This window comes from Helobdella robusta (assembly GCF_000326865.2).
Source record: "Helobdella robusta unplaced genomic scaffold HELROscaffold_31, whole genome shotgun sequence".
NCBI classification, from domain to species: domain Eukaryota; kingdom Metazoa; phylum Annelida; class Clitellata; order Rhynchobdellida; family Glossiphoniidae; genus Helobdella; species Helobdella robusta.
In genome coordinates, this window is record NW_008704544.1 from 1,596,593 (window position 1) to 1,614,324 (window position 17,732).

The 17,732-nt window shown below is 34.0% G+C and overlaps 1 protein-coding gene across 1 annotated transcript; it reads left to right on the top strand.

The window, feature by feature from the left end:
* Nucleotides 1-7,808: 7,808 nt before the first annotated feature.
* Nucleotides 7,809-14,290, top strand: HELRODRAFT_81881 (hypothetical protein; the record flags this gene model as incomplete). Its single annotated transcript, XM_009022380.1, has 3 exons — nt 7,809-8,398; nt 13,228-13,465; nt 13,910-14,290. Coding segments are annotated over 3 exons (1,209 nt in total), but the record flags the coding sequence as incomplete, so codon positions are not given.
* Between the last annotated feature and the right edge of the window lie 3,442 nt (nt 14,291-17,732).

Sequence of the window (17,732 nt, forward strand, 5' to 3'; positions counted from 1 at the left end):
ACAAACACACACGCATACAAACACACAAACACATACAAACACACAAACACACAGACAAACACTTGCATGCATGTAAATAAATGCAGATTAACACATTCGCACGCACTCACACGAATGTCTATTGATTTTAATTATATATATAGAGAGAGGGAGATATAGAAAAAATAGAAAGAGAGAAAGAGAGAAAGAGATGCGAAAAGAGAGAAAGAGAGTAGAATTAATTATGAATAAACTGGAGGAAATTTATGATGATTTATGTGTGTGTTAAAAATAGAACAATGAAGAGAAAAGGAAAGAGAGAGAAAGAGAGAGAGAGAGAGAGAGAAAGAGAGAGAGAGAAAGAGAGATAGAGAAAGGGAGAGAGAGTAGAGAAAGAGAGAGAGAAAGAGAGAGAGAGAAAGAGAGAGAGAGAGAAAGAGAGAGAGAGAAAGGGAGAGAGAGAGTAGAGAAAGAGGAGATAGAAAGAAAGTGAGAGAGGGGAAAAAAGAGACCAAACTGAAGGGCTATATGTTTATTTCCTGATACTTTGGAAAATTAATTCAGTCATTTTGTTGGTTGCAGCCGTCGTTTAGTTAGGTCGGATGATGTCTGATTTCTTTGGCTTGTTCGTTCGTTTGTTCGTGCGTTTGTTCGTTTGTTTGTTCGTTTGTTTGTTTATTTGTTCGTTCGTTTGTTTGTTTGTTTGTTTGTTTGTTTGTTCGTTCGTTTGTAGATTTTTAGTATCCTAATTAAGTTGACTTTTTTGTTAATGAGGTGCTGTTGATGTTTACTAACATTGTAATGATTACTATTATTATTATTATTATTATAATTATAATTATTATTTCACCGGAATTTATTTTTTTATTATTATTTCTAATTAAACAACGTCAACGAACTTAACCTCACCGAACGTACAACGGCTTAATACGTATGATAATAAAGCGTAGATAGCTAGGCAAGGAAGGCTTTATATACAATTTGACCTACTCAATTTATAACCTCGGTGACCTATATAATTCAATGACCTTTGCATGACCTATATAATTCATAATGTGAGTGACCTATATAGGTTATGATTTGTGTCCGTGAACTTTGCTTGACCTAATAGTTTATATTTTTGTCTATTTATATGGCCCATATTTTTTTTCTCTACATTTTATATACCGTGGGATGACTTCAATATTATTATTATTATTATTGTCATTATTGTTGCTGTTATTATTATTATTATGGTTGTTATTGTTATTGTTGTTGTTATTATTATTATTATTATGGTTGTTATTGTTATTGTTGTTGTTATTATTATTATTATTATGGTTGTTATTGTTATTGTTGTTGTTATTATTATTATTATCATCATCATCATCATTAGTTGTTGTTGTTTTTGTTGTTATTTATAATAAGCAAGAGCACAAATCTTTTAAAGCCGGCTAAATTACTAAATTACTCATCACCCAATATAAGTAGTGCCCGCTTGTCTGATTGATTGATGGCTGGGTGGGTGCAAATGAAAGAATGAATAATTTAATAGCGGATCGACTGAAGGAAGTATTGATTGGGAAGATGAATGAATGAATGAATGGATGGATAGATGGGTGGGTGGATGTATTTAACTCATTTATTAACACCTGCATATGATAATTCGTGTTGTGTTTGCGCGCGTGTGTGAGTGTGTGTGCATGCGTGTATATGTGTGTGCGTGAGTGTTGGATTGTACGTGCGTGTCTACATTTCTTTATATATTAATGAATTGATAAAATCAGAGGTAAATTGGCAAAAAGTAACTGAACGAATGAATGAATAAATGAACAAATGCAAATTTAAACGTTTGCTACTGAAAACAATACATTGGAATGAAGAAACGTTACTATTTAATCGATTTTTACACATAAAAACACATGAAAAACTATATTTAACAGCCTATCATCTATAAAAAACACACAAACACAAACAGTTAAACAAATAAAACAAACATCACATACATTCATGATCGGATCTGCGCAAAGATAAACAATTGAAACATGTTCAACGTCAGAATGTAATACGTCAAACAATCATGTAGGTAAAAACAACTGGGTCTCGCAAAACTATATTTTTCAAAAATTCAAACACAACCTCTTCAAATCAGACTAATTTTGAAATAAACAAAACATTCTAGAAACACATACAAACAAATAAAGATAAATAATATAGAAACGTACTAAAGATAGAGTAGACAATTTGAAACATATTATCTCAAAAATTATAAAGACAATTTAATCAAATATAAATGAAAAATTTCTTAATTACATGCAAAAAAGTCTTCGAAAAATTTTAGAAAATAGGCCTAAAAATTGAAAAGACATACATACAAAGATTTAGATGCATACATTCACACACACACACATACTTATATGCATAGATACATACATATAATCTTACATGCATACACACATACAAACATACAAACAAACAAACAAACATGCAAACATATATGCATGCATGCATACATACATATATGCATTCATACTACGATTAAACGGAAGGCTTGTTTTAATGTTGAGATCCTATCGCTTGTCGTATTGATTGGCTGGTTGGTCGGTCCATTCTTTGTATGGATGTATGTATGTATGTATGTATGTATGTATGTATGTATGTTTGTATGTATGTATGTATGTTTGTATGTATGTATGTATGTATGTATGTATGTATGTATGTATGTATGTATGTATGTATGTATGTATGTATGTATGTATGTATGTATGTATGTATGTATGTATGTATGTATGTATGTATGTATATATCCATGTATGTATATGTATACATGTATATGTTCATTGTCTTAGATTCGATGTTTTTTAGTTGCTCATGTAATTGCCGTTGAAATGACGAGCAGTACAACTTTTCTACAACCCATGGATGTTAAGATTTGTTTTGTGAGAAAAGAAAGAATTACTAGTAGTCGCGAGTATCATAAGTAATTTTTGTGGCATTAACAATCACGGTTAACAATCACATGTAGTTGTGATAGTACGTAGTAGTTAGTTGTTTGTAGTAGTAGATGCCATTGATTAAGTAACACTATTTAACCACAAGAGCTTTCTCGTGCCAAACATTTACAGACTTGTAGTTGTTGTAATTGTAACAGTATTTGTAGCAGAAGTAAGAGTTTTGACTGCAGTTGCAGTAATGGTGGTAACAGTATTGGCTGCAGCTGTGGTAATAGTGATAGTGTCGACAAAAGTAGTAGTAATAGTAGTAGTAAAAGTAGTAGTAGTAGTAGTAGTAGTAGTAGTAGTAGTAGTAGTAGTAGTAGTAGTAGTAGTAGTAGTAGTAGTAGTAGTAGACATAGCAATGAGATTGTTATTTATCGTCAGAAATGTTGTACTTGTCACATGCCCACGTCATATAGATATTTCTCATTGGCATGCAACTGGAGATGATTATTATACACAGATGCCTATAACACGTGCACACGTACGTACATACGCACGTAAAACATGCATACACACACTCATATACATACATACACGTACATAAATACACATACTCATATTCACACATACACATACTCATACATATATATATATATATATACATATATATATATATATATATATATATATATATATATATATGCAGACATGCATATATTCGCACATACAAAAACGTACAGAATGAAACAAATGCGCACATACTTATAAACAAATGCAAATAGGAAACCGCCTGACCGTAAAATATTATGAATGTAAATATAGACAAACATACAAGCAAGGGAATAAACATGAAAATGGATGTGTGTGTGTGTCTGTGTATCTGTGTGTGGATGTATATATGCGTGTGGATGTGTGTGTGTGTGCGCGCGTGTGGATGTGTGTGTGTGTGTGCCCGTTTCATTTCGTGTCGAACATGTACCTCTGTAGAATACAAATTGTGGGGATTACAGCACACTTCTATTAATATCATTTTCAGCCAACGCAATTGCATCAATTGTTTGTAACAACAACAACAACATCAACAATAAAAGCGCTGATACATTAACATCAATAACAATGGCGATGACATTAATACAATGCAACATTATTAACGTCACCGAGAAATCTACCATAAAGGACAAATGACATCAAAAGAGTCTTTGTAGTTTGTCATCAAATGAAGAGAAGCTTATGCAAGCTTAAGGAAAAGATTTATCCATTTTTAAATAAATTTCAGGTTTGATATATTAAATCAAAATTTTATTTTATATTATTTAAAAACAAAAGCAAGCAAGCACATCAACAAAATGAAAATGACACTAAAAAGAAACATCACTTCATGACATCATAACATCGCAACATCAACTAAAAATAGCTAAAAATATTGTACTACAATAACAACAACATCATCAACAACAACAACAACAACCTCTGCTACTTGTTTAGTTTCCTAATGAAATTTCGTTAAATACCTAGCCCAGCATTCATGTGCTCATCCAATCAACAAACATTAACAGATGCAAACACACACGCACACACACACACCACACTCAGACACACACACATACACATACAAAACAATATATCTGGATACAAACACATTCAAAACTCATATTACGAACCTGGGCATACAAACCTACAAACACACACAAACATACTTATACATACAAAAACACAAATGTTTATATACACACACAATTCAAATACACACAAAAAAACATACAAATTTGTATTCAAAAGCAAGGTGTAGATGCATTAATATGGAGGCATAAGCTTTTAAATATTGAATACATACTTACTGTGCTACGCACATCTAACCTCATGTATATTTCAACTCTCATCTTATTTTATACTCAATCGATACTGTCACATGCACGCACGCACACACGCACGCACACACACACACACACTTAGACCCGGAAACAAAACACAGTACCTACTGTACGTACTCACATACTTAAGAATGTGACAATTTTTCCTCAGATACACACATACCAACACACTCACATACCCACATGCATACATATTCAAAACACATACACAGACGCCATGCGTTTTAAATAGACAGACACACATACACACACACACACACACACACATATTTACCTATATAAATACACATACGCAGACGTACACACACATACTCATACTCGTACATATACGAGTACCGAATTTTTGGCAATGTAATAGGCAACGCGCGCATGCAACGTGCAATTGAAAAGAAATTTTACTGTGCGGTGGATGTTGAAATGAGAGTTTATTGCTACTTTTGTTGCTACTACTGCTGCTGTTGTTGCTGTTGTTGTTTTATTTTGTTGATGTTGTTGTTTATGTTGTTGTTGATGTTGTTGTTGTTGTTGTATGTTTTTTTTATCGTATGTGTTGAAAAAAATTAGTGTTATTGTGGTGTGATTATTTAGGCTAATGTTGCTATATTACGCTGTTGTTATTGTAGTTGGTGGTTATCTATGTTATTGTTGATGTTATTTATAGTGTTGTTGTTTCTGTTGTTGTTGATGTTGTTGTTGTTTTATAAAAAAAATATGAAATGCTGTTGTTGGTGTTGTTGTTGGTGTTGTTGCTGATGTTCATGTTTTTGCTGTTTCAAACTTTTTTAGAGATACTTCACAGGCTAATAACCATCATCTACTTTCTCTCCCATAGTTTCGACTGTAGATGATTATTCATTCTTTCAATTTTATGTCTAATTTTGAGAACCGAACCATCATTATTATAATTAAAATAGACATAAGATAAGTCAGTCTTGAAATAATTTTAAAAAAAACATAATTTTGTGTAATTTTAATTTTGTGTTCATTGCGTTTCATAATAAAGTATTTTGTTATTTTGAATACTCTTTAGTTCATAGCAATAATTGCAATAATTGCCATTCGGAGACTAAATTATACACTGGCGTTTTGTTGCGTGTGTGTGTGTGCGTGTGTGTGTGTATACGTATGTGTGTTCATGTGCGCGTGCATGTGTGTGTGTGTGTGCGTGTGTGTGTGCGTGTGCATGCATGTTGTTGTAAAGTTTTGAGAAAGTTTCTTCATAATTACTGCACTCGGTGTCATTGTTGTTAAGATGTTTCTTCTTTCTCTTTCTTTTATCTTTCTCTTTCTCTGTCTCTTTTTCTCTAGCTTAATCTCTTTCTTTCTCTTTATCTGCCTCACTCTCTCTATCTTACTTTCTCTCTTTTTTTCTCTCTCACTCTTTTTATTCTTATCTCTCTCGCTCTCTTTCTCGTTTGACGACGTCATTCCCTCCTTACCATCATTATTTTTACACACGAATATACTCCTTCTTATCTCAACACGCATCAACGCTTATTATGGATCGGTATAATAATAGAATCACAAAAAACCTTTTGCACTTACATAGATAAACTTTTATAAAAGTTAGAGAGAATGAGGGAAAGAGAGGGAAAGAGAGAGAGAGAGAGAGAGAGAGAGAGAGAGAAAGAGACATATACATTCATATATATATATATATATATATAATACACATTAATCTGTATGTAATATACATATATACTTACGTAATATATATATATTTATTTATTTTTATATATAATGTACATATATAGGGACATTTTTTTCTACATAGATAGCGACAAGCAAACACACACACACACACACAAACAAACACACACATACATATATATATATATATATTATTTTTATATAGTCATATTAATAATTATAATATGAACACGCTTCATTTTCCCATTGCATAACCATTTTGAATGTAGATTATTATCAGAGTAAAGTAACATATAACATATCATCACGTGCTTGTTGTGTGTCTGCACGTTAACGTGATGGATGTGTGTGCGTGTGTAAATTATATTTCTATATATATTCGGTTAATTATTTTGTTGTTGTTAATAGTTTAGTTATTAATTATAGTTGATGGATTAGAAATAATGATTTTTTTTTAATAAAAAAATTGTTTTATTTTATCAAAAACTTTGCACAATGGCGAAAGATCGTTCAAAATTGGTTAAATTGGTTTGGAATTATTAATAAAATTTATCGAAATAAATCCTTGCGATTGTTGTTTGTTACACACGCACACACACATATACATAAATATAACAAACATGCGCATACACACACGTACATACAAACATACATACAAACAAACATACTAACACGCACACATACATACATATATACAAACATACATACAAACAAACATACTAACACATACATTCATAATATATATATTTTTAAATTACATGGATAACAAATTGCATTAATTTGTATTGCTCCTACATGATGCACTTATATTATCTTCTCTCAGAAATAATGACCTATGTCATATCTGAGCAATTATTGTACTTTCTTGGACGAGGACAACAGCAGCAGCAACAACAACAACAACATCATCAACAACAACAACAGCATCAACAACAACAACATCAACAACAACAACATCGTAAACAACATCATCAACATCATCATCAACAACAACATCAGCAATAGCAGCAGCAGCAGCAACAACAACAACAATATTAATATTAAAGATAGAAATATTGACAACAGCTGGTACAGTTATATTAGAATCTACAAAAACAACAACAACAACAACACATCATTGCATCAACTACTCTTCCTCCACCAACAACATCAACATGAAGTTTTTCAAACGCACAGTAAAATGACAAACATGAAACTGTAAACAACAACAAACAAACAACACTATTTCATACGATGTAACGTTTAACAAAAACAATTTTTAAATTAACAACAACAAAAATAACAACAACAACATTGTCTTACCATCGTCATCGTCATTATTATGGATTTTTCTATCATCTACCAAGACAAACTTCTTACAACAGTATTATCCGATAACTTGCAACGACATATGTCTCAGCACAGCCACAACAACCACAATGGCTACAACAGCAACAACCTCCGCAACAACACTACCTCACTCTCCATCTTCACCTCAGCCCGTCACAACGACACGACGATCGCCACGACATCAACTACAGCGGCAGCCGCCAGCAGCAACAACAGTCACAACAGCAACGACTTCGCCTACCCTGATTGGCAATTAACATTTATATTTCTCATCTGCGGTCTCATCATCCTCATCACCATTCTCGGAAACATTCTCGTCTGCACAGCTGTCGCAATCGTCAGAAAGTTGAGGACACCGTCTAACTTGTTGATAGTCAGTCTAGCGGTCTCTGATCTACTAGTGGCGCTCTTGGTAATGCCGTTCGCATTGGTCTATGAGGCAAAAGGTTGCTGGATATTTGGGCAGACGGCTTGCGACGTGTGGACGTCTTTAGATGTTTTCTTATGTACGGCTTCTATCTTGAATTTGTGCGTAATAAGCGTTGATCGTTACTTCGTTATAACGAGACCGTTTCAGTATGCCATGAAGCGAACTCCTCTGAGGATGACTTGTATGATTGTCTTTGTCTGGCTGCTCTCTGCTTTAATAAGGTTTGTCTGTCTGTCTGTCTGTCTGTCTGTCTGTCTGTCTGTCAGTTGGTCTGTTTGAGTTTTTGTCTGGCTGGCTATTAGTTTGTTGTTTGTTGTTTCGTTCTATTATTTGTTGTCTTTGGTGGTGGTTCATATTTAAAAAAAATCAGGCAAAGAAGTAGTAGCAGTAGTAATAGCAAGATTAAAATTGTTTTTTAATCTAAGTTCATATAGTAGAGTTAGTGTTATTAGAATCATTAATGGCAATCAGTAGCAGTCAGTAGTAGTCAGAAGGAGTAGTAGCGGCAGTAGCAGTAGTAGCAGCAATGGTAATGAAATGGTAGTAGTAATGACAAGTGAAAATAATAGTAACAATACTAGCATTTGGATTTCTTAAAGAACATTTGTACAGTAAGACTGATGTCTCTGAATTTTTAATCTGTGAGATTTGTTCGTTTTCATGCACATCTATGTATGTATGCATGTACTTATGTGTGTGAGAATGTATGCATGTGTATGTATGTATGCATGTGTGTGTGTATGTATGTATGTGCATGTGTGCGTGTGTCTGTCTGTGTGTGTCTGTGTGTATGTGTGTGTGTGTAGCAGGTGTGCAGTGCGTGAGAGTATGAAATGATCTCATGCAAAGCAGTGAGTTCGATGCGAGGGATGTTGTGTGACCGTTAAAACAATAATTTTTATAAATTTTTTTTTAATTAGCAAATATCAATTATCAAACGTTTAAACTAATTGTTTATTTCACACACACACAAACGCGCGCACGTAACATACACGCACACACATACTCGAACACTTCCACACTTCCACACACACACACACACACACACACACACACACACATACATACACGCACACTTTCACACACACATACACTTCCACACATACACGCACACTTCCACACACACACAAACATTTCATACTGAATACTAGAGGTGAGCATGGTAACGTGAATCTCGAGAATCCCATGATGACACATAATTTTTTGGAATGGGAATTTTTGGGAATAGGGAATTCTAATTTTCAATCACTTTCGAAGTTCAGAGCGAATCTCAAGACTAGAGGTGAGCGTGGGAACGTCCACACAGATGTAAATCTGCATTTTTTTTAATTTTCAAAAATTTTTGAAATGGAAAAATGGAAAACAAAAAGGGGAATGGAAGGGAAAACGCGAGAATGAGTTAAAAAATAGGAAATGGAAATCTTTGGGAGCGTTGTCGTAAATGGGGATTCGGGAAAAAATCGGAAATGAGAAAAAAATAAGATGGAAATTTGAAACAAATTTTAATTCCGCCCACCTCTACTGTATACAAGCTCTTGTTTTATATATATAGGCCAGGGGTAGAAATCATTATCCACCTAGCCAGAAGTTAACTTTTAAATATTTTCCTTTAGAGATTTTTGCCAAGTTGATTTTTTTTCTAAAAGATCTTAAATTTTTTTAGTTTTTTGTTTTTCGTTCTTTTTAAACAGAACACTTTAAAAGTCATTACACCTTTGCATGTTTTTAATTTAGAAAAATAATGTTCTTCATGATTATGAGTGAGGACAAAAATATACTGACATACAAACATACACACAAACATACATACACACATACATACACACATATATACATACATACATACATGCATAAATTCACACACATACATACATACACACAAACATACATACATACATACACACATACAAACAAATACATACATACATACACAAAATGTTGTCGGTTATTCGTGGAACTATCTAGAGGGGGTGATATTATGATTCTCACGTGTATAAAACAACGCATGAACTAGTATGCTTGTCTTTGTAATACCAAGTCACCATTAGAAATATCCAAATACACAATTCATATTTGTAAAAATAATAATATACAATAAAATACAACGCCATAACAAAACATTCCAGCCAGGTACAGAAATACACAAAAACTCGACAAAAATCGACATACAAAAACACGCCAATACGCTGCTATATATACGCAAATAAATACAAATACCCCGAGACATACACAGTGAAGATAATACGCGAGAAACATGCATACGTAGATACGTAAGTAAGTAGGCACGATGACGCTAGCCCCTAAATAAGAAGTTACATTATGCAGTGTTGTTGAGAGTTATGTTAGGTTAGTAGCTGGGCAGGTCTTAACATGTCAATCATATTAATATACATACCTATTCACATATATTATATACATAGATACACTTAAATATACCCACAGAAACAAGTTCACATATATTATATACGAAGATACACTTAAATATACCCACAGTTACAAGTTCACATATATTATATACGCAGATACACTTAAATATACCCACAGATACAAGTTCACATATATTATATACGCAGATACACTTAAATATACCCACAGATACAAGTATATAGACATGTGAAGATAAAAATATAAACGTTTGTATGCACGTGTTTGTTTGCTGTCAGGCTTAAGAATACATCTGTTTATACTTTATGCCCGCTTGCTTGTATGCGTTTGTATGTTTTGAGTTTGTACGTTTGTTTGTATGCTTTTGTGAAGACGCAACTGTGTTTGTTTGTGTGGTATGTTCAGATGTTGGCGTGTGTGTGTGTGTGTGTTTGCGTGCGTATGTGTTTGCGTGTGTGTGCGTGCGTGTGTGTGTGTTTGAAAGAAGTTTGTTATATTGGCGCGGTGCTGCAATAAATATTGTTTTAAGAAAGTGTTGACTGGAAGAAAATAGCATACCTACCAACGTATGTTTAACTTGTTGTTTCATTGTCTCTCTCTCTCTCTCTCTCTCTCTCTCTCTCTTCCTTTCCCTCTCCCTCCCTCTCTTTTTCTCTTTTTTCTCTCTTTTTCTCTGAATTGCCGAATGGCTGTTTGTTTGCTTGTGTGTGTGCCTGTGTGTTTGGTTGGATGGTTAAATGATTGGCTGATTGATTTGATTTTGGCTGATTGGCTAGCTTAATTTGGCACTAGTTGTTCAGTCACTTAGTAAAAAAGGCTGATTGATTGATGGATGGTGTAGAAACAAACAATGCAGTTAACAAGCATTTGATTGAATGAATGAATGAATAAATGAATTAATGAACGAGCAAACGAACAAATGAATGAACGAACAAGCGAACGAAAGAATGAATGTATGAATGAGTGAGTGAATGATTGAATAAAAAGAATGAATGAATGAAAAGTCAAACATCCAGTTAATCTATTATTTGAACAATGAACGAACAAGTACGTGAAAGAAAATCAGAATATATTTGTATAAGTGATAATAAGTACTAAATTAAATAAACGAACGAATGAATGTATGAATGAGTAAATGAATGAACGAATGAATGAATGAATAAATGAACGAATAAATAAATGAATGAATGATACATCATCACCATCATTATTATAGTTATCATTATTATACACCATATCATTTTTTTCAACTTTGACATGACAAAGCCATTTAGAATTCTTTTTTTTTCGTCAAACTAATAGTTGAACGCGATTTTAAAATCTTGGAATAAAATTGTTTTGAAAAAATTTGCTATCAATCAAGAAAAACGAAGAATCATAAATTTTTCTTTGTTGTTGTTGTTATCTTATTTATAAACCAATGGGTGGATGGAAGGAGTGTCAAATAATCCGCCATTCCATCGTGCGTGAAGATGAATGGACAAGATGGATAAACGAATGAATGATGGATAGATTGACGGAGAAAGGAATGAATTGATGTAGAAGTGAATGGATGAATAATAGATTGCTGAATGAATGAATGGTTAGATGGATGGATGTTGTGTGATTGAATGTTTGAAGAAAATGATGAAAAAATTTATGAATCATAAAATTAATAAAATAATTAATAAATAATATTATTAACTGATAAGATTCACAATAAATAAATCACCCAGCAAATAAAAAATTTTTCAAGAACCGAATCGAAGATTTTTTTCTGAATGACAAATCAACTGGATAAACACTTTTAAAAATTCCTACAAATCCCTTGCATTTGTTTAAAAACAAAATAAAGAAATATTTATTGAAAAAAAGTACAATTTTCATTTAATTAGAATCATGTAAATTGTACATTATGTTAATTTTGTCATGAATTATAATAAATTTACTTAAAAATTGTGTTAGAATGAACAATTTGTGAACGGTGGCCTGCAACACAAGAATTTTGTTTTCTTTTAGCTTTGGTCTCCTAATCATTACCTAATTATTATTAATTTGGATTGATTGAATAAAATTTGATTTGATTTGAAAAAGAAAACTAAATAAACTAATACAGATCCAAAACTGTGTGTATACTAATTTTATTGAAGATTCAACAGAAAAAAAAATTGTGTCACATCAAATTTTTGAAATTTGAACTAGTACTAAGTTGATTTCATTTGACGGACAGGTTATTCATTTGATACGTCTGGCTTTAATTTACTAAACTAGGTCACTATCATTATATTTCAATCATTAATTTTAAAATTGAAACTACATACATATCGCCAGGCAGATGATGATCGAGTGGAGAAAGATTTTTTTTAAATAAGTCATTTAGATGCCGTGGATGAATATGCTTGATTAATTTTTGTGTATTAAATAGTGTGTAGAAATTAGATAGATCGCATGTTTGTAGCAATTGAATTGATCAATTAATGGATGACAAATGGCTATTTTGAAACATTGGTATCTATGTTTTGTTGACATATGCGAATGACTATAACGTCTTTAATAAAATTCATAGACTAAAAACATTACATCTTGGCAAATAAAAAATTGATCCATGGACAAAAATCTTGAAAAGTAATTTTTTGAAACATGTTAAACGATGCTATCTTTCCATAAAAATCCCATCAAAACGCAGCATCCCACCGATGTTTGGCTGGAAGGAGGACCCGAAAAAGGACCACTGCAACATCACCCAGAACATCGGCTACCAGTTCTACGCCACCATCGGGGCATTCTACCTACCCCTGCTCGTCATGGTCACCATCTACTACCGCATTTATCGAGTTTCCTCAAGAATCGCAGAAGCAGAGGCCAGATCGAAGCCGAACAACTGCCAACTACAACAGCCACACCAGTCACACAGTAATTCTCTCGTAGCCGCGTCACTATCGACCGCAATGACGTCTCAGCAGCAGACGAAGCCACTGCTGCAGTCGAAATGTACTCTGTCAAAAAAACGAAAAAAGATGAGGTGTTTAGATGGATCGGTCAGCGAGTCGACCAATGTGAGTCGGTGGTCGGCCACTCACAGTCGACTGCAGAAAGTGAAGTTGCTGCAGAGGTTTTACGTGGCGAACGGATGCGCCACAAGCAATCTGCAAGTCATATCGCTGAAAACTGACCAGCAACAACAGCAAACCCAAAATTTTCAACAACTGCAACAATCAACCTCATCGAACAACGACAGAAAAATGCAAAACCATCAGTATCAGCAACAGCACCATCAACAACAACAGCAGCAGCATCATCAACTGCTACAACAACAATCGCAAACGCAGTCGCCAGCATACAAACAATTCACGAAAAGAATATCGCAGTCACTAACTCCATCGAGACAGCAATCGCAATCACAGCAATCTCAACAATCATCTAACTTATCGAAGGAGTGCAAAGCTACGAAGACCCTGGGTGTCATCATGGGCACTTTTATCGCGTGTTGGCTGCCATTTTTCATCCTGGCCCTTATCAAACCCTTCTGTCACTCGTCAGACGCATGCATACCTCACTGGCTGAACGCCCTCTTCCTTTGGTTAGGGTACGCCAACAGTTTCCTGAACCCCATCATCTACGCCAGGTTCAACAGGGAGTTCCGGAAACCCTTCCGTGAAATTTTGTTGTTCAGATGTCTCGGCATCAATCGCAGGCTGAGGTTCGACACGTATGCCGAGCAGTATGGACCAACCAGTCAGGATAGACTGTTCACGCAACAACACCAGCAACAACACCAGCAGCTGCAGCAGCAGCAACAACACCAGCAGCAACAACAACAACATAATTTATCGCAAACAACTCAACAGCCGATACAACAGTACAGGACGTCACATGCGCAAACTAGCAATAACAATAAAAGCAACAACAACAACAACAACAGAAAAAATAACAAAAACAGCAAAATAAACAACAATCGCGACAACAACAACGCCGACATTAACGAAAACAAAGGCAACATACAATACAAAAACGATGACGCCACAAACAACGATAGTGAAAAGTTGAAAGATGCCACAACAACAGAGCAACATCAACAACAGCAACACCAGCAACAACAAACATCTCCAACAGCTGCCATTACGATTATGAAATCGGCAGTTGTACATTACGAAAGCGTTCAAGACAGGGCCATAACCAAACTAGGAGACATCTATTCCAGACGAGACGACGGGCTAGACGAAGGCATTTTGGAAGTAAGCAAAGCGGAAGAAAACAAGCCGGAAGTAAACACGCCGGAAGTAAACAAACCGGAAGTAAACAAACCGGAAGTAAACAAATTAGATGACGTGGAAGATGGTACGTCTACTACTACTGATACGTGTAACGGTCTCATAAATAACGGTAATAATCTTTATAGCAATAATGATGAAGAACGCCCTGATAATGATAACGACGACGACGACGATGATGATGATGATAATAATAATGATGACGATGATAATGATGATGATGACGATGCTGAAACTTGCCTAAGAACACGCAACGATAGAAACCATGACGATGACGACGACGATGATGATGACGACGACGATGATGATGATGATAACGATGATGATGATGATGGCGGTGGTGATGATGATGGTCCTGGCGACGAATTCGATAAAATGAATAAAACTAACTGCAAAATGCGCCACTCGACATTGAAAAACATCAAAAAAACCACCAGCAGACCTGGGGATGATAGTGATGATGATGATGATGATGATGATGATGGTGGTGGTGGTGGTGGTGGTGGTGGTGGTGGTGGTGGTGGTGGTGGTGGTGATAACGATGCTCTCAATACTAAGAATGATGACGATGACGAAGTTGAAGTTTGCAATAGAAGTCATCCATAATTTTTTCCATTCATTCATTCGTTCGTTCGTTCGTTCGTTCGTTCATTCATTCATTCAATAAATCAATCAATCAATCAATCATTCTTAAATCTATTTCCTTTTTTCTTTCATTCTATCTTTCTTTCCATCTGTCTTTTGTAAAATATAAATTTCTGCCAATCGACAAATTCTTATTTGATCATTCGATAATTGAACTTCTATATATATAGGTATATATATATATATATATATATATATATATATATATATATATATACATATAAATAGATATAACATATAATGTTCAGCATGTTAATAAATATTTAACTTGCGTGTTTTGTTCGTTCGTTCGTTCGTTCGTACGTTCGTTCGTTCGTTTGTAATGTTACAGTTGTGTGTTTGTGTGTGGTAGTTTATATAAGAGTAAGTAGTGGTCCAAACTTGTTATCCGTTACCATGTATGATAATAATAATAATTTTATTATTATTACAAGTAATATGGTTTATATAATATAATAATAATAATAATTATTATTATTATTATTATCTTTATGTTTTTTCTTTAATATTTTTTTTAATATTACTATTTGTGATTTATTATTATTATTCTTCATTGGTTGGTTTTTTGTGTTTGTTAATGCTACGTCGATGATTGTAATGTTAATGTGATTTTGTTGTTGTTGTTGTTGTTGTTGTCGTTGTAGTTGTTGATGTCGTTGTAGTTAATGTCAGGTAATTATAAATGAATGAATCTTCCAAAGTATAGAGTTGTTTGCGACTAGCGCCACCTAAATTATGTATCGCTAGAGTGGCGACTGTGGTAGCAACCGATCGATCGTCGGTCACTTATTTATTCAATTAGACACGCGATCATTCAATCAGTTGTCGCCATCGTCATCATCATCATCATCGTCATCATTCATTACAGGATCGTCATCTTCATTAATGTCATCGTCATCGACTTAGAACCTTTTTTTAATTTAACCAGTAGTATGGTATGTTTGTTGCTGACGTTGCGGTTGTTGTTGTTGATGATGATGTTGTTGATGTTGTTGTTGTAGTTGTTGTTGCTGCTGTTGTGAGTTGCTGTCTGAGAAAAGTTATCAATCCAATCGATCGATTTTATTTAATATCTTCTACGATCTGCATTGTCTTAGCAATGTTTATGTTGTCATTTATGTTGATTTTTATATCTATGTATGTTGGATTGTTGACTTTTATATCTATGTTGGCTTTTATTTTATGTTTGTTGTTGTCTAACAATGTATCATTGTTGTAGTTGATGTTGTTCTGTTGTTGTTGTTGTTGTTGTTATCACCGGTTGTTAATCCACGGTGGTATCATCATCGTCCTCTTCTTCTCCATCATCATCATCATCATTATCAACATCCTCATCATCATCAACAACAACGTCATTATCATTATCAACAACGTCATTATCATTATCATCATCGTCATCATCATCATCATCATTGTCATAAAGTAACAGGCAGTTATAGTGGTAGTATTGTGTTATATTGTCATTGATTTTTTTGTCTTTTTGTATAACACGTTGCAATATTTGTTTGCAAAAGTCATCTGTTGTTGTTGTTATCGCTGTCGTTGTTGCTGCTGTTTTTGTGACTGCTGCTGTTGTTGTTGTGGTTGTTGTTGTGGTTGTTGTGGTTGTTGTTGTGGTTGTTGTGGTGGTTGTTGTGGTTGTTGTGGTGGTTGTTGTGGTTGTTGTTGTGGTTGTTGTTGTGGTTGTTGGGGTTGTTGTTGTGGTTGTTGTTGTGGTTGTTGTTGTGGTTGTTGTTGTTGTTTCAGATGTTTAAAAAAACCTGTTGTTGTTGTTGCTGTTTTGGATGTTTAAAAAAACCTGTATACATATCTTTTTTGGAGTTAAGAAAGGCTGATAAGATTTCATTATTGTTTTGTTAATGTGAATAATTACAATATTAACATTAATGACATTAACGAAAGCTTTAGAAACAATTTGTAGTTTTGTGGTCGTATATTTAAAGTTACTGCTTCAAATGTTTTACAAAATTTTACACACACACACAATACATACGCGCAAACATACGCACACATTCACACACACACACCCACACACACATATTCACACGCACAAACACATTCTCACGCACGCACGCACGCATACACACACAAGTACAAACTTATATATCATTAACAATTATCACATCCAGAAAAACTTTATGCCTTTGTTAAAAGCATACGCATTAATAGAATAAAACATAAAACAGTAAAACATCAAATGGCTCATTGAAACGACTCGCAATGACGTAAAACTAATTAACATAAAAATCGTTATCACGATCAACGATGACGTCAC